Raw genomic sequence first — 24,112 nt, forward strand, 5'->3', positions numbered from 1 at the left:
TAGCACACGGTGAACGTCGTAAAAAAAAAGAATTAAAAAGCAATAGAAGTTTTGACGGCCTAATTACACTAAATTCAGCAAAAAACCTATGGGATCAAAATGCTCACTATACCCCTAGACAAATTCATTTTAGGGCTGTAGTTTCCAAAATGGGGTCACTTCTGGGGGGTGTCCACTGTTTTGGTTCCTCCAGGGTGTTGCAAATGCGACATGACACCCGAAAACCAATTGAGTAAACTTGAGCTCCAAAAGCCAAATAGCGCTCCTTCGCTTCTGAGCCCTGCTGTGTGTCCAAACAGCCGTTTATTACCACATATGGGGTTTTGCCATAATCCGGAGATATTGCTTTACAAACCTTGGGGTGCTTTTTCTTCTTTATTCTTTGTAAAAATTGATAATTTCTAGGTTTTATTTAAAAAAAAATTTAGATTTTCATTTTTACGGACTAATTCCACTAAATTCAGCAATAAACCTGTGTGGTTAAAATGCTCACTATACCCCTTGATGAATTCCTTGATGGGTGTAGTTTGCCAAATGGTGTCTTTTTGGGTATGTTGCCACTGTTTTGGCACTACAATACCTCTTCAAACCTGACATGGTGCTTAAAATATATTCTAATAAAAAGGAGGCCCCAAAATCCTCTAGGTGCGCCTTTGCTTCTGAAGCCACATGTGGGATATTTCTAAAAACTGCAGTATCTGGGCAATAAATATTGAGTTGGGTTTCTCTGGTAAAACCTTTCGTGTTACAGAAAGAATGGATTTAAATGGATTTTCCGACATAAAAAAGAAATTTGTAAATTTCCCCTCTACTTTGCTTTAATTCCTGTAAAAAAATTAAGGGTTAAGACACTTTCTAAATTCTGTGTTGAATACTTTGAGGGGTGCCGTTTTTAAAATTAGGTTCCTTATGGGGGTTTCTAATATACAAGGCCCTCAAAGCCACTTCAGAACTGAACTGCTTCCTATAAAAATAGGTTTTGGAAATGTTCTTGAAAATTTGAGAAATTGCTGATAAAGTTCTAAGCCTTGTAACGTCCTAGAAAAATAAAAATAAAAGGATGTTCAAAAAACGATGCCAACATAAAGTAGACATATGGGAAATGTTCATTCGTAACTATAGTGTGTGGTATAACTATCTGTCGTACAAGCAGATACATTTAAATTTAGAAAAATGCACATTTTTGCAAATTTTCTCTAAAGTTTGGTGATTTTCACAAATAAATACTGAATTTATTGATCAAGTTTTTCCACTAACATACAGTACAATATGTCACGAGAAAACAGTCTCAGAATTGCTTGGATAGGTAATCGGTTATGGGTCCCCACACCGATCCGGCACTCCGGCTGCCTCCGGACGATGTTGCCGTAAGCAACATGGCTCCGGTCAAAGAATAGGAACATAGCTGCAGTTTTGCCGAACGGCCGCCATCCAGTGGTCGGAGCCACATTCGGTGCCAGGAGACAGCCAGAGTTGTGGATCGGTGCGGGCTCCAGATGTCTGACACGCACCGATCATATACTGATGGCCTATCTGGTGGATAGGTCATCAGTTTTCAGAAAGTGGACAACCCCTTTAAGTAGTACAAAATTAAATGACGTCCGCTCATGATTAAAAGCCAGTAAATCATATAATCGTTTGTTTTATTTTCAACGGCTGAAACTAAAGATAACAAGAAGTTGTGGCCCCCTTATCATCAGTGCGTTCGAGCCAAATACAGATGTTATCCAACAAAAGTTCAGCCCAAAATGAGATGTGGTGAGAAAGCAAAATATTCTAATCCAAAAATCCATTAACAATTCTGAAGTTAATTGAATTATTCAAAATTCAGGCAAAATGGATCAAGTGGCCATTCCATAGTGAAGTTCTCCTACATTTCCCTCCTCTCATGATTCTATCACTCTTAATAAAAAAAGGTTTAGTAAACAACAAGGAGAAATTCTTCTCATCTACTAACCTTATTGTATTATCTGCAGTATACATTGCCACCATATTATTCATAGTTGATACACATCTGTTACTGGCCCATAGGATTATTTTAATATCTTTGTATATAAGAAATCTTATGGCCATACCTTGATCCCTTACCTGAGGTGCCTCACTGAACCATCTGTTTGGCCTTCGTCGGGCTGATATACGTCAGTATACAGCAAAAAAAACTGTATAGAATATCGTAGTACACTACAGTATTCCATTCTGCAGAGTCCGGTAAAAAACATATACCCTAAACATAAGGTTTTTTTCTTTTACAATGGGGGGCCTATAGGTGGCAGATGGCACTATATGGCATCCGTCACAGGACTCAGTTAAGCGGATAAGGTGAGAATCTCCAGTGATGTAACTGAACAGTTCTCACTGGAGCTTCCCTGGGCAAACTCAATCCTTTCAATATTGTGTATCTCCACCTTAGAGGATCGTAAGACGGATAGGCTTGACCTGATCTTGCTCCTTTAATAACCTTCTCTAGAACAGAGACATTAGGGCCTGCAGTGTGCACGTAGGCTGTGGCCCCCTTCTCCTTGCCACAGCTGTGCTCGTGCCGCAGACAAGAACACTCCCCACTTCTGGCCCGCACCTCATAGCTGGGCACAATACATACTCCCCGAATGAAGCGGCTGCAAGAGGGGAACAAACTACAATACATACAGCATGACAGGCATTGTTTCTATGAACTATACATAGTATATGGGGGAACAAGGAGAAGTATGGAAGAGGTAAAGGCAAGGTGGGGTGATCACTTTGTACCTCTGTTACACTGATTGCCTCTTCCTCATGGTAGTAGTAAAAAGTACCCCTCCTTGTTTCCCTATAATGTGTATTGTTCAGTGAAGCACTGCCTGCGAGGGGAAAGGGTCTGTATAGGCAACGTATCCCACCGTCTATTTAGTGGGATACATTGCAGCCTTCCGTGGAAGGTATACGTCGGGAGTCCTGACATGTATGGAAGGCTCAAAACGTGGTCTGCACAGAGCCCAAGATATACACCCATCAGCCATAACATTAAAACCAGCTTCCTAATATTGTGTATGTCCCTTTCGTGCCACCAAAACAGCTGTGATACAAGACCACTGAAAGTTCCTGTGGTATCTGCCACAAGATGTTAGCAGCAGATCCTTTAAGTCCTGTAAATTGTGAGGTGCGGCCTCATTTGATCGGACTTGTTTTTCCAGCGCATTCTACAGATCATCGATCGGATTAAGATCTAGGGAATTTGTAGTTTGTCAGCACTTTAAGCACTGAACGCTTTGAAGTTGGAACTTGGAGTAGTTGTTTTCCTTTATACAGGTACTTTGTGTAACTAATAAGCGATGAGGGTCTTCACTGTGGGTTCCCTCTCTTGAAATTTAGAATTCCCTAATAAGCAGGTTAATAAATGTCCTCTGCGCCCGACCTCTTTCAACTGTATTTGCAAATGTCAGGACACGCCCTTTTACTTTGATTAAATAAACATAGATTTGAAGGTGGTGACAAAAGTGTGTGATATATAGACCGATATACAGTAGTCATGTATTTAGTCACTGTGTGTTTCCTACAGATGGATCCAGTAGGAGAAATCCACCAGAGAGATGTCTCATTCCTCTGTATTCCCAGGACTGTTCAGAGGAAAATCACATTGTCCCAGAGAATCATCAGGTATATGGCTTTAAACTCTCATCAAAATATGACTATAAAGCTGAGGGGGGGGCAGACGGAGATTGTGCCGCTGGCACAATTAGGAAAGATGGTAGGGGGGCGACATGGGCATAGTAAACAAAAATCCTGAATTTGCCGGGACAGTCCCAGCAAATTACCGCACGGACGTATCCCGGCAACTGCCCTATTCAAATGTATCTGCGTCCTCAGCAGAAAAAGAATGGCGACAGCACACTGCGACACTAATGCCACCTAAACCACTAAATATAAATAAATATGCACTAAAGCTAAATCTACTTATAATAGGGAGGTTCTTAGTGTATCCCGGCAACTGCCCTATTCAAATGTATCTGCGTCCTCAGATACAATTGAATATTATGGCAGATCAAGAAACTATCACTGCTCTGCCATTCACTCTTGGAGTGGAATCCCCGGCCAGAGAGTTGCCGATGCTCTGGCCGGGTATTCTGCTCTTAAAGGGAGCCCCTGACACCCCTGTCCATATATGGACAGTGACGTCGGGCTCCTCCAGGAGAGGAATCCCCGGGCAGAGCGGGGATTCCACTCCTAGAGGGAGCCCCAATGGCACTATCTACAGGGAGGGGGGTGTAGCACTATCTACAGGGTTGTGTGTGTGTGTGGCACTATCTACAAGGGGGGCTGTGTGGCTTTATCTACATGTGGGTGTGTGTGGCACTATCTACAGAGGGCTGTGTTTGGCACTATCCCTTGGGGGGAGTGTGTTATTACCTACAAGGGGGTGTGGCGTTCTATACAAGGGATGTGTGGCACTATCTACAGGAGGGGTGTTTGGCGGTTTCTCCTATGGGGGAGTTTGGCAGTTTCTCCTATGGGGGAGTTTGGCAGTATAGACAGCGGTAGCTGTGTGGCAGTATCTATAAGGGTGGTGGTGGCACTATCTGCAAGGGGGTTGTAGTACTGTCTACTAGGGATAGTTTGGAAGGGCAGTATCAACAAGGGGGGCTATGTGGTACTGTCTACAAGGGGGGCTGTGTGGCACTATCTACAGTGGGGGTTTGTGGCGCTATCTAGAAGGTGGCTTTATGTGGAGCGCGATCTACAAGGGGGGCTGTGTGGCAAGATCTACGAGGGCGGGTGTGGACTATACAAGGGGGGTGACACTATCTACATGGGTAGGTGGGTGACACTACAGGGTGGGTTTCGTGACACTACAAGTGTTCGTGAGAGACACTATCTACAAGGGGGGCTGTGTGGCACTATCTACAAAAGGAGGCTGTTCATTATGTCACCATATAGTCTCATTACCCTCAGTTATACAATCTGTTTTAGTCTGGCACTGACCTCTTTATTTATTTTCTTTTAATTTATTGTTATGGTAACTCCCTTATAGAACTATATTGCTTGTAAAATGCACAAATGATTTTATGCTGAAGTTAAATAAAAAAATAAAAACAAAAGTGAAAAAAAATTACATCATATTGATTGGTAGGTGAAAGCAAACCTGGCGAGGGGGAAAGAGATGTCGGAAGAGGAGTTGGAGGGGGGGGGGCAAACTAAATCTTTGCCCTTGGTGCTGGATTACCTAGCTACGTCTCTGCTTTAAAGTAATTGAACCCAAGTTCATTTTGCATTTTTTTCTTGTCTGTTTAGGGTGAAAATCTTATTGATATTAAGCTCGAGGCTAAAGATGAAGCAGAAGAGGAGACGGATATAATGGCTGATCAGCAGTGTAAGGAGGGGGAGACTTTAATTTGTTGTAAAGACACACCTGTATTGAGGGTCAGCTAGATACTACGCCCATCATCTCATCATCACATGTAAACAATCTATTCCTTCTATGTGTGTTTCCTACAGTCGGATCCAGTAGGAGAAATACACCAGAGAGATGTCCCAGTCCTCTGTATTCCTGGGACTGTGCAGAGGAAAATCACAATATCCCAGAGAATCACCAGGTAGATGGCGCTAAACTCTCATCAAAATATGACTATAAAGCTGAGGGGGGGGGGGTGGGCAGGCGAGAAATGTGCCCCGGGCACAGATAGGAAAGAAGGTAGGGGGGCAACACCGGCATTGTTGTCAACAATCCTGAATTTGCCGGGACAGTCCCAGCAAATTACTGCCCGGACACATCCCGGCAACTGCCATATTCAACTGTATCTGCGACCTCAGGACGCAGATACAATTTAAAATTTTTGGCAGGGCAGGAAACTATCCCTGCTCTGTCATTCACTTCTCCTGGAGTGGAGTCCCCGGCCAGAGAGTTGCTGATGCTCTGACAGGATATTCCGCTACTAAAGGGGGCCCCTGACGTCACTGTCCATATATGGATAGTGACATCAGGGGCTCCTCCTGGAGTGGAATACCCAGCCAGAGCGTTGCAGACTCTCTGGCCAGAGACTCCACTCTTGGAGAAGCCCCTGACGTTACTATCCATATGTGGACAGTGACGTCTAGGGGCTCCTCCAGGAGAGGAATCCTTGGGCAGAGCGGGAATTCCACTCGGAAAAGGAGCCCCAATGGCACTATCTACGGGAGGGGGGGTGTAGCACGATCTACAGGGGGAGCTCTGTGGCAGTATCTACAAGGGAGGCTGTGTGGCACTATCTACAGGGGGGCTATGTGGCACTAACTACAGGAGTCTGTGGCAGTATCTACAAGGGTGTACTATCTACTAGGGGGTGTGTGTGGCAGTCTCTACAAGGGGGGCTGTGGGGCACAATCTACAAGGAGGGGCTGTTTTTATAGCAGTATCTACAAGGGGGGCTGTGTGGCAGTATCTACAAAGAGGGAGGTGGCAGAATCTACAAGAGGGCAGTGGCAGTATCTACAAGGGGGGAGTTGTGGCAGTTTCTACAAGGGGGGCTGTTTGGCAGTATCTACAAGGGGCTGTGTGACACTATGTACAAAACGGTGTGTGTGACACAATCTACAAGGGGGCTGTGTGGCAGTATCTACAAGGGAGTGTGTGTGGCAGCATCTACAAGGGGGGTGTTGTGTGGCAGCATCTACAAGGGGGGGGGTGTGTGGCAGTTTCTACAAGGGGATGTATGTGGCCGTATCTACAAGGGGGGCGGTGTGACTATAAGGGGGTGTGTGTGGCAGTATATACAAGGGCGGTTGTGACTATAAGGGGGTGTGTGTGGCAGTATCTACAAGGGGGGGTGTGACTATAAGGGGGGTGTGTGTGTCAGTATCTACAGGGGGCTGTGTGGCAGTATCTACAAGGAGGGTGTGACACTATCTAAAAGAGGAGGCTGTTTCGATTATGTCACCATATAGTCTCACTAGCCTCAGTTATACAATCTGTTGTAGTCGGGCACTGACCTCTTTAATTTAATTTCTTTCAATTTATTGTTATGGAAACTCCCTTTATAGAACTATATTGCTTATAAAATATACAAATGGTATTATTATCAAGAAATATAGAAAAAGAAAAAGGTGAAAAAAAAATGATATCTCTTGATTAGTAGAGAAATTAAACATGGCGAGGGGGAAGGAGATGTCAGGAAAGAAGTTGGGGGGGGTATGGGTGGGCACCAAACTAAATATTTGCCCTGGGTGCTGGAGATCCTAGCTACGCCTCTGCTAATTGAACCCAAGTTAATTTTACATTTTCTTTCTTGTCTGTTTAGGGCGAAAACCTGATTTATATTAAGGTTGAGGTTAAAGATGAAGCAGAAGAGGAGACGGATGTAATGGCTGATCAGCAGTGTAAGGAGCGGGAGACTTTCATTAGTTGTACAGACAAACCTGTTTTGAGAGTCACAAAGATATTACTCCCATCATCACATGTAAACAGTCTATTCCGCCACTGTGTTTTTCCTACAGATGGATCCAGTTGTAGAAATCCACCAGGGAGATGTCCCAGTCCTCTGTATTCCCAGGACTGTCCAGAGGAAAATCACAATGTCCCAGAGAATCATCAGGTAGATGAAGCTGAGTCCTATACCAGTTCTCTATAGGGGGGTGTGGAGCTTTTTGGTCCTGTGGTCATAGATTTTGGTGGTTTCTTATGTTGGTCTGTTAGATTCTTCGCAGTCTCTGCTGTATTGTACTGAATTGTTACATATGTGAAATCAGGGGGAAGATCTGACTAATATTGAAGCAGGGGATAAAGAAGAAGAGCGGGTGAGGGGAGATCAACCATGTAAGTGTGAAGTGGAGGAGGAAATTCCAGGAGGTGTTACCAGAGGTAAGTAATAATGGATTTAGAAAGTGAATTGGTAGGTTTGTTAACCCCTTCCCGCTCCTGGACGTACTATTAGGTCATGGTAACTATAGCGTTCGCGCTCCATGACCTAATAGTACGTCTCGGGAGTAACGGCCGTTTCGGCCGTCCTCCCGACACATACAGGAGCTGTGACAGCTGCTGTCTCGTACAGCAGCTGTCACAGCTCCTACAGCGGGCACCGATCGCTGTGTCCCCGCTGATTAACCCCTTAAAAGCCGCGTTCTATAGAGATCGCGGCTTTTTAGGGGTTAAGCTGCCATCGCCGGCCTGCTACACTATAGCGGCCAGCGATGGTGACTATGGCAACCGGACACCAAACAATGGCGTCCGGCTATGCCATCGACGGAAGTCTAGTGGGTCCTGACAACGTCAGGACCCATTATGCTTGCTGTCAGTGAGTAGCTGACAGCTCTAATACACTGCACTACGCATGTAGTGCAGTGTATTAGAATAGCGATCAGGGCCTCCTGCCCTCAAGTCCCCTAGTGGGACAAAGTAATACAGTAAAAAAAAAGTTACAAAAAGATGTGTAAAAATAAGAAAATAAAAGTTTTAAAAGTATAAAAAGTAAAAATCCCCCTTTTTCCCTTATCAGTCCTTTATTATTAATAAAAAAATATAAACAAACAAATAAACTGTACATAATTGGTATCGCCGCGTCCGTAACGGCCTGAACTACAAAATGATTTCATTATTTATCCCGCACGGTGAACGCCGTAAAAGAAAATAATAATAAACCGTACCAGAATCACAATTGTTTGGTCACTTCACCTCCCAAAAAATTGAATAAAAAGAGATCAATAAGTCGCATGTACCGAAAAATGGTACTGATCGAAACTACAGTTCGTTACGCAAAAAATAAGTCCTCGCACGGCTTTATTGATTGAAAATAAAAAAGTTCTGGCTCTTAGAATAAGGTAACACAAAAAGTGAATGATTTTTTACCAAACTTATTTTATTGTGCAAACGCCATAAGACATAAAAAACCTATAAACATCTGGTATCGCCGTAATCGTATCGCCCCGCAGAATAAAGTGAATATGTCATTTATAGCGCACGGTGCACGCTGTAAAAAAAATAGAATACAAAAACAATATTAGAAGTGCTGTTTTTTAGTCACCACGTCACCTAAAAATCGAATAAAAATTGATCAAAAAGCCGCATTCACCCCAAGAAAACTACAATGCATTCCTCAAGGGGTCTAGCTTCCAAATTGGGGTCACTTTTGGGGGGTTCCCAATGTTTTGGCACCACAAGACCTCTTCAAACCGGACATGGTGCCTAATAAAAAGGAGGCCTCAAAATCCACTAGGTGCTCCTTTGCTTCGGAGGCCGGTGCTTCAGTCCATTACCGCACTAGCGCCACATGTGGGATATTTCTCAAAACTGTCAGAATCTGGGCAATAAGTATTAAGTTGCGTTTCTCTGATAAATCCAATTGTGTTGTAAAAAAAATGGAATAAAGAGGATTTTCTGGCCAAAAAAAAATTTAAACCTCACCTCTACTTTGCTCTAAATTTCTGTGAAACACCTAAAGGGTTCATAAACTTTCTATATGCTGTTGTGAATACTTTGAGGGGTCTAGTTTCTAAAATGGGGTGTTTGATAGGGGTTTCTAATATATGGGCCCCTCAAAGCAACTTCAGAACTGAACTGTAACCTAAAAAAATAAATAAATGAGGCAATACTTCGCTTCTTACATTATATTGATAATGAGCCGTGCCCACCCCGAGATGACCCCAGTTTTGACAGTTTGTATAAACGGAGACCCCTATTAGACAGTTTCAGTGCCCGGTTTTCCCAAGCATTCACCCCCAAGAAGTGTATTTCTATTGATGAGTCCTTGGTACATTTTAAAGGGAGGGTTCAATTCCGCGAGTACCTGCCGGGTAAGAGGGCAAGGTATGGCGTGAAGATGTCTAAGCTGTGCGAGAGTGCATCAGGGTATAGCTACAGGTTTAGGATATATGAAGGAAAGGCCACCCCCAAACCAGACTGCATCCTGGACTACAATAGGTACATGGGAGGGGTGGACTTGTCAGATCAAATCCTGAAGCCCTACAGCGCCATGCGGTGTGGTATAAGAAGCTGGCCGGGCACATCATACAGATGGCTTTGTACAATGCGTACGTGCTATGTCGATGTGCATGCCAGACGGGAACTTTCCTGGAATTTCAAGAGGTGATTATCAAGAACCTAATCTTTAGGGACCAAGAAGGGGGGGCACCCAGTACTTCTGGAAGCGGGGCCACACACATCGTACCAGGGCGGCAACACTTTCCAGGAGAAGTTCCCCAAACTGGCAAGAAGGGAAAAAGTCAAAAGAGGTGCAAAGTCTGCTATAAGAGGGAGATAAGGGATGACCCAATATATCAATGTGACACGTGTCCCAAAAAAACAGAGCTCTGTATGAAAGAGTGTTTTAAAATTTATCATACATCCCTTGGTTTATAATTTACCCCAATTTTACTTACCCTGATGTACTCCGCACAGCTTATCCCCCCTCGTCTTTCCCCTCTGAGCCCTGCTGTGTGCCCAGGCAGCTGATAACAGCCACATGTAGGGTATTGCCATACCCGGGAGAACCCACATTACAGTTTATGGGGTGTAGGTCTCCGGTCAAAATGCTCACTACACCTCTAGATGAATGCCTTAAGGGTGTAGTTTTTAAAACGGGGTCACTTCTTGGGGGTTTCAACTGTACTGGTACCTCAGGTGCTTCTGCATACATGACTTCGCACTAGAAAATCCCCAGTAGGCCAATTGGTGGTCCTTTCCTTCTGAGCCCTCCCATGGGCCCAAACGGCAGTTTATCGCCACAAATGGGGTATTGCGGCACTCAGAACAAATTGTGCAACAGAATGGGGTATTTTGTTTCTTGTGAAAATAAGAAATTTTCAGCCAAAACTACATATTATTTGAAAAAAATAATTTTATTTTCATTCCCAGCCCAATTCAAATAAGTTCTGTGAAAAAACTATGGGGTCAAAATGGTCACAACACCCATAAATGAATTCCTTGAGGGGTGTAGTTTCCAAAATGGGGTAATGTCTGGTGGGTTTCCATTGCTTTGATACCTCTGGAGCTCTGCAAATGCGACATGGCACCCGAAAACCAATCCAGCAAAATCTGGACTCCATAGAACAAATAGCGCTCCTTTGCTTCTGAGCCCTTCCATGGGCCCAAACAGCAGTTTATCACCACATATGGGGTATTGCCGCACTCAGGAGAAATTGGGCAACAAAATTGAGTATTTTATTTCTTGTGAAAATAAGAATTTTTGAGCTAAAATGACATATTATTGGAAAACATATATTTTTTTTTCATTCCCACCCCAATTCAAATAAGTTCTGTGAAGAAACTATGGGGTCTAAATGGTCACATTACCCATAAATGAATTCCTTGAGGGGTGTAATTTCCAAAATGGGGTCACTTCTGGTGGGTTTCCATTGCTTTGATACCTCTGGGGCTCTGCAAATGTGACATGGCACCCGAAAACCAAACCAGCAAAATCTGCACTCCAAAGAACACACAGCGCTCCTTCCCTTCTGAGGCCTCCCATGAGCCCAAACGGCAGTTTATCACCACAAATTTGGTATTGCTGCACTCAGGAGAAATTGGGCAACAAAATGGAGTATTTTGTTCCCTGTGAAAATAAGAAATTTTGATAAAAAATTACATCTTATTGGAAAAAATGTCATTTTTTTTTAATGTCACAGCCCAATTGAAATAGGTGCTGTGAAAAAACTGTGCGGTCAAAATGCTAACAACAAGCATAAATGAATTCCTTGAGGGGTGTAGTTTCCAAAATTGGGTCACTTCTGGCGGGTTTCCATTGCTTTGATACCTCTGGGGCTCTGCAAATGCGACATGGCACCCGAAAACCAATCCAGCAAAATCTGTACTCCAACAAACACATAGCGCTCCTTTCCTTCTGAGCCCTCCCATGAGCCCAAACGGCAGTTTATCACCACAAATGGGGTATTGCCACACTAAGGACAAATTGGGCAACAAAATGGGGTATTTTGTTCCCTGTGAAAACAAGAAATTTTAATCACAAATGACATTTTATTGGAAAAAATTACATTTTTTTCATTTCACAGCCCAATTCAAATACGTGCTGTGAAAAAACTGTGCAGTCAAAATGGTAACAACAACCATAAATGAATTCCTTGAGGGGTGCAGTTTCCAAAATGGGGTCACTATTGGGGGATTCCTACTGTTTTGACACCTCAACACCTTCAAACCTGGCATGCTGCCTAAAATATATTCTAATAAAAAAGAGGCCTCAAAATGCACTAGGTGCTTCTTTGCTTCTAGGGCTTGTGTTTTATTCCACGAGCGCAGTAGAGCCACATGTGGGACATTTCTAAAAACTGCAGAATCTGGACAATACAGATTTAGTAGTGTTTCTCTGGTAAAACCTTCTGTGTTACAGAAAAAAAAATGAATAAAATTGAAATTCAGCAAGAAAAATGAAATTTGCAAATTTCACCTCCATTTTGCTTTAATTCCTGTGAAATGCCTGAAGGGTTAAAACACTTTCTAAATGCTGTTTTGAATACTTTGAGGGGTCTAGTTTTTAAAATGGGGTGTTTTATCAGGGTTTCTAATACATAGGCCCCTCAAATCCACTTCAGAACTGAACTGGTACCTTAAAAAAAAAAAGGCTTTTGAAATTTTCTTAAAAATATGAAAAATTGCTGTTTATGTTCTAAGCCTTGTAACGTCCAAGAAAAATAAAAGAATGTTCAAAAAACGATGCCAATCCAAAGTAGACAAATGGGAAATGTGAACTAGTAACTATTTTGGGTGGTATAACAGTCTGTTTTACAAGCAGATGCATTTAAATTCTGAAAAATGCTATTTTTTCTAAATTTTCTCTAAATTTTGCAATTTTTCACCAATAAACACTGAATATATCGACCAAATTTTACCACGAACATGAAGCCCAATGTGTCACGAGAAAACAGTCTCAGAATCGCTTGGGTAGGTTTAAGCATTCCGACGTTATTACCACATAAAGTGAAATATGTCAGATTTGAAAAATGGGCTCTGAGCATTAAGGCCAAAACTAGGCTGCGTCCTTAAGGGGTTAAGGTGAGGTTCCTTCTTAGTTCTACATTACAGTAACACTTCAGACAATGTTTTACACATTGTACAGGACTGAGGGAGATGTGACTGCAAATAGGTGTTCTATAAGTCCGGTCATGCACTAGGCTTGGTGTCAGATTTTTTGGGGCACCAGCTACGAATAACAGCTGCACTTAGGCTGGGACTGGACATAGACTTTTTTTTTTTTTTGCAGTGAGCGATAAATCGCTGCCCCTGGGAATTAATTGTATAACTTGAAAATCTCTTAAATACTCCTGACAAGCTCTGAAATCCCAGCATGTAGCAATAAAAAACAATTGTTAACCACTTAAAGAGGCTCTGTCACCACATTATATCTTGTACATGATGTGATCGGCGCTGTAATGTAGATTACAGCAGTGTTTTTTATTTAGAAAAATAATCATTTTTGACGGAGTTATGACCTATATTAACTTTATGCTAATGAGTTTCTCAATGGACAACTGGGCGTGTTTTACTTTTTGGCTAAGTGGGCGTTGTACAGAGGAGTGTATGACGCTGACCAGTCAGTGACAAATCGGCGTCATACACTTCTCTCCATTCTTTTATACAGCACATAGCGATATAGCTATATCACTATGTGCAGCCACATACACTAACATTACTGCAGTGTCCTGACAATGAATATACATCACCTCCAGCCAGGACGTGATGTGTATTCATTCTCCTTACCACTTCTCTGTGATTTACAGCATAGTAGGCGTAGTCTCGCGAGATTACGCTGTAAACTGTCATTTACAGCGAGATCTCGCTGTGCTGTAAATCTCACAGAGATGCTACAGAAGTGGTCAGGATTCTGAATACACATCACGTCCTGGCTGGAGGTAATGCATATTCATTGTCAGGGCACTGCAGTAATGTTAGTGTTTGTGTATGAGGGTGCACATAGCGATATAGCTATATCGCTATCTACAGAGTAAATGAATGGAGAGAAGTGTATGACGCTGATTAGTCACTGATTGGTCAGCGTCATACACTCCTCTGTACAACGCCCACTTGGTCAAAAAGTAAAACACGCCCAGTTGTCCATTGAGAAACTCATTAGCATAAAGCTAATATAGATGATAACTCCGTCAAAAAAACATCGTTTTTCTATATAAAAAAAAACACTGCTGTAATCTACATTACAGTGCCGATCACATCATGTACAATATAGGCCACTTATAATGTGACACAGCCTCTTTAAGCATTACGTTAAATACGGAAACTGTTTCACACACAGCACAGTGTTTTGTGCTGTTTTTCTTGTCCAAAAACGCTGCGGCCGGATGTTACATGGCAGTCTATAGTGAAATATAAAATGCTTCACTGGTTTGTGGCATTTTTCTGGCCTTTTTTGTGCGATTTTTGGTTCCTGGTGTATTTTTCAAAATGCTTTGTTGAACTTTCTATTTTTTTGCTTTTTTCTTTAATTTTTTTGGAGCGGGGGCGTCTTACTCTTTAAGACTTAAAAAAAACACCAGAAAAAAACCACATGTAAATAAGCCTAAAGTTAATGACGTTCTGCCCCCAAAGAAAAACTACAGAAAAGAAAAACTGTGTGAAGGAGGCATAAGGGAGAATTCACACAGAATTTTTGCAGAAATTTCTGTGACATTTGAGCCAGAAAGCCATGCACAGAAATAACCGTATACACATATATGGAACGGAGTGCATGTAAGTCATTGTGCAGGAAAGGGTTGAGCATCATTCTGGGAAAGTCAATAGAAGTAAAAAACACATACATTTTTGTGATTGCTTTTGCACTTTGTAATTTATTTGGTTAAACCATTACGAATCCCCTAATATTAACCGCTGAGAAGAAATATCCTCATTATAGTTCTATATTTAATATGAGGCGGGGACAAGAATTGAGGAACTATTAGAAAACACACAAGGTCCCCATGACAACTCTGCACACAAGTCACAAGGAAACATGTTATCTTCAGGATATTTCTGGATTACAACCTTAGGCAGTAATATCAAGCACTCAGAACTCTGCTATAATCTACTGTACACTAAGTAGATCTTTTGGATCATGTCCGTCTTCTTTAAGGGTCTTTATGAAGCTTTTATAGCCGTCATAAAGGTGTTGTTGTTTTTTTTCTGGTTTTTATTTTTTTTATAAATTTCGGGGTAATCCATTCGTCCAGATCAATGATTATTAGGAAGCATGTATTTCACATTTAATTAATCTACATACAAAGACATTTCAGTGATGATAACCTGCACTCCGAGGCCGCGTCATTAGGTCCACTTCTTTTTTTTTTTTTTTTTTTTTTTTTAAATCAGTTCAAGTTTACTCAACAAATAACAACCGCATTACAGGTCATCGTACAATCTTAAGTACAAAGAAATCAGTACATCACAGACCCAACATGTATTGTCAACACTCCCAATACACCCCTCCCCAACTCCCCCTCCCTTTTCCCCCCCACAAGCTGTCTATTTTACCAGAGGTTACAACAGGTTGTCACCCGCTTCTATTTATTCCAGCCCATCTCTCTCCCTCCCCTCCATGTGCATACTATAATCATACAGTCAGAACTAGAAATTACGAGTCACACAAGTATATCTTTCCCATACCTACTATTGCCATTCCTCTACCAATCTCCGCATACCAACTCCACCCATACGAAGAAGCTGCAGTGCCCAGTACCACAGTATTACCCTCTCGAACCTCAATACTCACACCACTCCCTCCTGCTACGTTAATCCAAAAGAGATGATCGAAGTGCCAGGAGTTCCGCTGATGCCCATCCAGACTGATCAATCCATGTAGTCCATTGTTTCTCGAACTTCCTAATAGACCCCCTCTTTGAATATATCCTATACTCCATCAATACCTTGTAATTGATTGTACCAATGATTTCCTGCATTGAAGGCGGTTCCGCATCCAACAAATGCTGAGCTATACCCCTCCTGACTTGGTACAACATTTTGGCAATAGCAAAACATTCCAGCCGTTCCCCCTCCAAATCCCCAACATATCCCAGAAGCATCACTATTGGGTCTATTGGAATCTGCACCTCATACACTCTCCCCACTAACTCTGACATCTCCCCCCACAAGTTCCCCAGAGCCCCGCAGGACCAAAACATGTGATAAATGTCCGCCTTTTCCTCCAGACACCGAGGACACTTGGCATCTGTTCTTAATCCCATACATTTCAGAACCCAGGGGGTCCTATATACCCTGTGTATCAAAAAGAGTTGGGATCTTCTTTGCGCCACATTAGTCGACAGAAGACTCGGCGATGCCAGTATATCCCCCCGGTGATCTTTGGGAATAGATCCCACATCACGTTCCCATTTAGCTTTAACAGGCGCCCCCAGATGTTCGGACAACAACCTGCGATTTACCAAAGAGATCAACCCCTTGATGTAGCTGCTTTCGCAATATATTCCAACACTCCCAATGTGTATATCTCCAGGTCTACCCTGGTAGCTTGCGTCTGTAAGGCATGGCAAATTTATTGATAGAACAGATGTGGATTCAGCTCAAACCCATCCCTCAGTTGCTGAAAGGATTTGAGGGTATCCCCCTCATACAGCTGACTCAGTCTTACAATGCCCTGTTGTTCCCAACCCTGCATCCCCTCCAATTGGTACAATTCCAACAAATATGGATTCTTCCAAAGCAGAGTATATTTATTACAGTCCCCTATCCCCAACAATTTCTTACATTGCCACCACACTTTATGTACGAGAAGCAAGGTGGGTCCATTCCTCGCTAGCCTCTTATACATGTGTGCTTCCAGTCCTGCCAACGGATTTTCCCCTACCCCCAAATATGATAAAATATGTGCACAGGAACTCCATTTTTCTTCATGTTCCCACCCCCAAAAATACTGGCATTGAGCAGCCAAGTAATACACCCACGCATTTGGCAGAGCTAGGCCCCCCTCGTCCTTAGGCAATTGCAGCTTCTCCAGTTTGATTCTGGGCACTCCCCGATTCCACACTAGATCTCGAAAAAGGTTATGCAGCCTCCTAAAACAGTGTTTGGGGATCCACATAGGGGAGTTATGGATAACATATAGCACCTGAGGCATGAGAATCATTTTCATCAGATTAGTTCTACCGAAAGCAGAAAGTGGGAGCTTGTTCCAAGACTCCACTTTGGCCTTTATCTTTGGCAACAATGGTATAATAATAATAATAATAATCTTTATTTATATAGCGCCAACATATTAAGCAGCACTTTACAATTTAGAGGGAACATGAAACAAACAATATCAGACATTACATAGTGACAAAGTTCATTTACAATTCAAACCTGGGGAGTGAGGACCCTGCTCGCAAGAGCTTACAATCTATGAGGAAATAAGGGAGACACAAAGTGTAACCGTGTTTGTTCTGTACAATGGTCCGGCCATTTTTATACACATGCGGTGGTAACATAAAGCTGCATGAGCCGGTCACCAGCCAGTATCCGTGTATGACGGACATGAAGAGAAGGAGTGTGAGGGAATCTTAAGGGGCATGTAATCCGTCACTCTCGCCATTACCCTAATCCCCAGGTATTTAAATTCAGTGACAGCTGGTATCGTTACCTCAACCTCCCCAGTCGGGAGAACCACCGGATCTATTAACAGAAGAGCCGATTTCGACCAATTTATTGTTAATCTTGAATATATCCCAAAGCGTTTAATAAGGTCCATAACTAACGGCAGGGTGTGCTCGGTATCCGCCATAAACAACAGCATATCCTCAGCATATGATGCAATACGCTCCTCCACCGCCCCATATCTGAACCCCAGTATGTCCACATGTTGGCGGACTATGCACGCCAATGGCTCCACTACTAGAGCGAACAATAACGGTGACAAGGTACGTCCCTGACGCGTCTCCCTAGCCAACGAAAAAGGATCAGAGAGCACACCGTTCGCCCTTATCCTTGCAGTTGGTGCCACATATAACCGCTTAATCCATTGTACATAGTTAGGACCGATCCCGATTCTGTCCAGGACCGACCACAAATATCCCCACTCCACACAATCGAAAGCTTTAGCAGCATCCAACGAAAGAATGGCTCGTCCAATAGAATTATCTCGGATCACCTGTAAGTTCAAACACGATCGTCTCAGGTTCACCGCCGTCGATTTAGACGGCATGAAGCCTGACTGGTCCCCATGTACAACCCCATCCACTACTCTAGAGAGCCGCAGTGCCAAGACCTTCACCAGAATTTTAATATCTGCCGTCAACCGGGACACCGGACTATAGGATTCTGGCAGTTGAATATCTTTTCCCTCCGTAGGCAGAACCACTATGTTGGCCTCATACATTGAGTCCGGAAGCCGTCCCCTATCATAACTACAGAGCAAGCGCCTCCCCATATTTCTGTGCCATTTTGGCTAGCAACCATCCTGTTGTTTCCTCTTCCTCATAATATTGTTGTTTAAGAAATATTGTCTTATCTGCCCTTTCCAACTGATGCTTTTTTAGTAACTTCTGTGCCTCCACCCAATTCCTCAAAGTATCTGGCGACACCGGCCACATATGAATGAATTATTTATTTACCGCATTATTATACCCTCTTATTATGCCCTGATGTACCCCGCACAGCCTACATATGCCCCCACATTATAAACTGAAATACCAGCAAGACCCCAAACAGAGCTACTACCAAGCAAAATCTGCACTCCAAAAGCAAAATAGCATCCCTCCTTTCTGAGCCCTGCAGCGTGCCCAAACAGCAGTTTGCGCCCAAGAGAACCCGCTTAAAGTTTTGAGGTATTTGTCTTCAGTGGCACAAACTGGGCACAACATATTATGCACTAAAATGGCATATCCGTGGAAAATTGCAATATTCACACCATCCGCTGTGCATTAACCCCTTTACGCACTGTGACTTAATAGCACGTCATGGTGCGGGGGTTGATGTATGGAGCGGGCTCACATGCTGAGCCCGCTTCATACGCTGCGGGTGTTGGCTGTGTATTACACCTGACACCCAGGACTAACGGACAGGAACAGCGATCGTGCAGTTACAGAAGCCTGTAAAAATAACAATATACTGCAATACATTAGTATTGCAGTATATTATACCAGCGATCGCTGGTTCAAGTCCCCTAAGGGGACTAATAAAATGTGTGTAATAATTAAAGTTTTTAGTAGTGAGAGAGAAAAAAGTTTAAAGTTAAAAAAAAACCTTTACCCATTTTTCTTCTAAAGTAATGTCAAAAAATAAAATTGGTATCACTACGTCCGTAAAAGGCCGAGCTATTACATTATACCATTATCTAACTCGCACACCGTAAAAAAAACGTAAATAATTTAAACTGCCAAAATCTTTTTTTTTTTTTTTTTTTTCCCTTTACTCTCCAAAAAAATGAAATACAACATTTTGATCACTTTTTATGTACGAAAAAATTGTACTAATAAAAACTGCAGCTCGTCCCGCAAAAAATAAGACCTCCCACTGCTCGATCAACCGAAAAATAAAAAAGTTACGGCTCTCCGAATGTGGTGAAACAAAACAATTTTTGTTTTAACAATGAGATTTTTCTTTGTAAAATTAGTATAATATAGAAAAACTATACAAATTTGGTATCCCCGTAATTGTATTGAGCCGCAGAATAAAGTAACGTTTTTGTTTTTACCGCTTGGCGAAAGCTGTAAAAACGTAAACCCCAAAAATTGGAATCAGATTTTTTTCTTATATCAACCCGCAAATAATTTTTTTTCAGTTTCCCAGTACATTTTATGGCACTTTAAATGGTGTCAATAGAAACTACAGCTCCTCCTGCAAGAAATAAAGAGGCTCTGTCACCAGATAAGTGCCCTATCTTCTACATAATCTGATCGGCGCTGTAATGTAGATAACCGCAGAGGTTTTTATTTTGAAAAACTCATTTTTTAGCAAGTTATGAGCAATTTTCGATTTATGCTAATTAGTTTCTTAATAGACAACTGGGCGTTGTACAGAGGAGTGTATGACGCTGACCAATCAGTGACCAATCAGCGACCAATCGGCATCATACACTTCTCATTGTTCCAGCCCATTGTTAGTGTGATTGTGCAGTGAAAGAATCTGGGCTGGAACAATGAGAAGTGTATGATGCTCATTGGTCACTGATTGGTCAGCATCATACACTCCTCTGTACAACGCCCAGTTGGTAAAAAGTAAAAACACGCCCAGTTGTCTATTAAGAAACTAATTATCATAAATCTAAAATTGCTCATAATTTGCTAAAAAATGATCGTTTTTCAAAATAAAAACCACTGTTATCTACATTACAGCGCAAATCAGATTATGTAGGAGATAGGGCATTTATAATCTGGTGACAGAGCCTCTGAAGCCCTCACACCGCTGTATTGACGGAAATAGAAAAAAGTTATGTGGGGAGTGAAAAACGAAAATAAGAAAGCAAAATATGGATCAGTCCTGAAAGGGTTAATTCATTTTTAATGAAAAAATGTATGACCCCATGTGGGGTATTTCCATACTCGGGAGAAATTGCTTTACAAAAATTGTTTGTTTTTTTCTCCTTTATCCCTTGTGAAAATGAGAAAATGCAACATTTTAGTTGAAAAAAATGGTGATATTCATTTTCGCGGCCTAATTCTAATAAATTCTGCAAAAGACCCGTGGTGTCTAAATGCTTACTATGCCCCTAGAAAATTTCCAAAATGGGGTCACTTTTGGGGTGTTTCCACTGTTTTGGCACCACAAGACCTCTTCAAACCTGACAAGGTGCCTAAAATATAGTCTAAAAAAAAAGGAGGCCCAAAATCCACTGGATGCTCCTTTTTGCTTCTGAGGCCTGTGTTTCAGTCCATTAGCGCACTAGGGCTACATGTGGGATATTTCTAAAAACTGCAGAATCTGGGTAATAAAATATTGAGTTGCATTTCTAAACCTTCTGTGTTACAAAAAAAATGCATTAGAAATGAATTTTGGCAAAAAAAAATAATTTGTAAATTTCACCTCTATGCTTTAATTCCTGTGAAACGCCTAAAGGGTTAAAACACTTTGTGAATGCTGATTCGAATGCCTTGAGGGGTGCAGTTTTCAAATAGGATGACTTCTGGGGATTTTCTAATATAAAAGGCACTCAAAGCCACTTCAGAACTGAACTGGTCCCTGAAAAATTGATGCTAAAGTTCTAAGCCTAGAAAAATAAAAGAACGTTCAAAAAACGATGCAAACATAAAGTAGACATATGGGAAATGTTAACTAGTAACTATTTTGCGTGGTATTATTATCTGTTTTACAAGCAGATACGTTTAAATGTAGGAAAATGCTAATTTTTGCTATTTTTTTTCAAAATTTTGGTTTTTATCAGAACTAAATACTGAAATTATCGATCACATTTTCTTCTAACATAAAGTACAACATGTCACGAGAAAACAATCTCAGAATCGCTTGGATAGGTAAAAGCATTCCGATGTTTTTACCACATAAAGTAACACATGTCCGATTTGAAAAAATCAGGCTGGGTCCTGAAGGGGTTAAAGACTGTATGTTTTTCCTCAGCCTTATAGAAATATTATAAATGTGTCTACTTTGTGATTTGAAAAAAATAAAAATTAACTTAATCCATTTTTAATCCTAACAGAAAATCCCAGTAAAAACTCAGAGGGGAAGTTCATGTTATCGCTAAATTATAAAGTAGAAGATGAAGATATCATGCAACAGTCTTCAGGAGAAAACCCCATTACCCTTAATGTACATCCAGGACTTCACAGTACAGATCTATCATATAATTTCCCTAATCACGAGGAACCTTCTCCTGACCAATCACAGATTGTTACCACAAGTACATCTCAGAAAGGGGGTAAAAGATTTAAATGTGATAAAAAGTTTACAAAAGGCCCAAGTCGTTTTACCAACCGAAGAAGTCGCACAAGGGAGAAGCCATACTCCTGTTCAGAATGTGGGAAATGCTTTACACATCAATCAATTCTTGCTGTACATTTGAGAAGTCACACAGGGGAGAAGCCATATTCATGTTCAGAATGTGGAAAGTGCTTTACACATCAATCAAGTCTTGCTGTACATAAGAGAAGTCACACAGGAGAGAAGCCATATTCATGTTCAGAATGTGGGAAATGTTTTACAAATCAATCACATCTTGCTAGACATGTGAGAAGTCACACAGGAGAGAAGCCGTATTCATGTTCAGAATGTGAGAAATGTTTTACACAAAAATCAGGTCTTGTTAGACATCAGAGAAGTCACACTAGGAGAAGCCTTTTTGATGCTCAGAATGTGGGAAATGTTTTATTACTAAAGGCAAACGTTGGGATCATCAAAGAATTCACACTGGGTGATAGCCATTTTAATGTTCTATATGTAAAAAATGTCTTATAAGGAAATAAAATGTTGAAACTCATCAGAGAATTCATATAGAGAAGAATCCATACTCTCGTTTGGAATGTACTAGCCAATAAGAGTGTTTGTTTTTTTAGTGGAAGTAGAAGCTTTTCCTGGGATCCATGGATGAAAATTATTGTGGATTTAAACAAGAAGAGGAAAACCTTGTTTACTTTCAAAGCAGAGAGGCTGAATTGTCACCGTGAACCTTGCTTCTTATTACTGTATTCATAAATTCCCCCACACTACAGGAGAATCCAGAGTGACAGTACGGACACCCCATGTAAATATTTTAGTTTTTTTAAATATTTGATCATATTCGTATGTGATCTTCATTCAAAAAGTATAAAAAGATAATGATCGAATTAAAAAAAAAACACTAATACATTTTGCAATAGTTTATAAACTCCTTCCCGACATCCGCCGTACTGTGCAAAAGTTTTAGGCAGTTGTGAAAGAATGTTGTAAAGTAAGAATGCTTTAAAATATAGAAGGGTTAATTGTATGTTTTCAAACCCCTATCTCCTATTGCAGCAGATTGGCGCTGCAATGTAGATAACAGTAAAGTTTTTGTTTTTTTCAAAAACAAGCATTTTTGGCCAAGTTATGACCATTTTTATATTTATGCAAATGAGCCTTTCTTAAGTATAACTGGGCGTGTTTAAAGTTATGTCCAAGTGGGCGTGTATTGTGTGTGTGTACATCTGGGCGTTTTTACTTCTTTTACTAGCTGGGCGTTGTGAATAGAAGTGTATGATGCTGACGAATCAGCATCATCCACTTCTCTTCGTTACCACCAAGGTTCTGGAAGTTCAGACACACAGCGTGTCCTCGCTCATCCGACGTGATGAAGTTCCTGTGGGAGGAAGTGAGTGACGTCACAGCGTGATCTCGCGAGGACACGCTGTGTGTCTGTGCACTGCCAGAAGCTGGGTGGTAACGAAGAGAAATGGATGATGCTGATTCATCATGGAAACAAGGCCAAGCGACTTGACTATGCACAAAACATAGCAACTGGGATGCAGAAAAATGGCAGCATGTGTGCTGGACTGATGAGTCAAAATTTGAAATATTTGGCTGTAACAGAAAGCCGTTTGTTTGCAGACAGGCTGGAGAGCGGTACAAAAATGAGTGTCTGCAGGCAACAGTGAAGCATGGTGGAGGTTCCTTGCAAGTTTGGGGCTGCATTTCAGCAAATGGAGTTGGGGATTTGGTTAGGATTAAAGGGGTTTTCCAGCCACTAAAAATTGATGGCCTATCCTCATGATCAGTGCATAGAACCAGAGCTGCAGTTACCGATTATGTGGATAGGTCATCAGTATAAAATACATACTTAAACCTAGAAAATTCTAAATGTGGCCTGGATACAGAGTGCTGTTTAGCGTTTAATAAACATTCTCAATAGCTCATACTTATCACACTTCTGTGGGGATGTCCGGTCCTCCCAGACCTCCTCCCATAGGCGCTGGGTTGCAGTGTGGTCTGCGTGTAGGTGATCAGACTGGTCCCACAGCAGCGGGCGAGCCTCCATCAGTTGGTTGAGGAGTTCACCGTTGATATAGATTTGATAATCCTCTTCCTCCTCATCTTCCCTGATGGGCCGTGTGGATCCCTAGAGAATGAAAAAAAAAATTATTGAGCAGCAAACAATGTGAATACAGCATACATGGCTTTGTTCCCTTTATAACATTAGACATGGTAAAATATTTTTAAAAGATAATGCCTGAATATGGGAGATTAATGACATTAGGGGTAAATGTTTTTTAAACTACGGTACAAAAGGGTATGATAACACAAGCATTAATGCATAGTAGAAGTTTTGACCTTCAA

The 24,112-nt window shown here is 41.6% G+C and overlaps 1 protein-coding gene across 2 annotated transcripts in view; it reads left to right on the forward strand.

Moving 5' to 3' along the window:
• Positions 1-24,112, forward strand: part of LOC142660517 (uncharacterized) — a 479,487-nt gene that overhangs the window by 9,440 nt on the left and 445,935 nt on the right. Inside the window, exons 5-11 of one of the 2 annotated variants that reach the window (XM_075837247.1) lie at positions 3,536-3,633; positions 5,266-5,344; positions 5,470-5,567; positions 7,248-7,326; positions 7,444-7,541; positions 7,696-7,807; positions 21,525-22,667. In XM_075837247.1, the coding sequence (XP_075693362.1) occupies positions 3,536-3,633; positions 5,266-5,344; positions 5,470-5,567; positions 7,248-7,326; positions 7,444-7,541; positions 7,696-7,807; positions 21,525-22,279 (1,319 nt within the window). In that variant the 3' untranslated portion in view covers positions 22,280-22,667. Of the gene's footprint in view, positions 1-3,535; positions 3,634-5,265; positions 5,345-5,469; positions 5,568-7,247; positions 7,327-7,443; positions 7,542-7,695; positions 7,808-21,524; positions 22,668-24,112 lie in introns of those variants that run through there. The other variant, XM_075837164.1, reaches the window with a different exon arrangement.

Source organism: Rhinoderma darwinii, chromosome 1 (assembly GCF_050947455.1).
Source record: "Rhinoderma darwinii isolate aRhiDar2 chromosome 1, aRhiDar2.hap1, whole genome shotgun sequence".
NCBI lineage: Eukaryota > Metazoa > Chordata > Amphibia > Anura > Rhinodermatidae > Rhinoderma > Rhinoderma darwinii.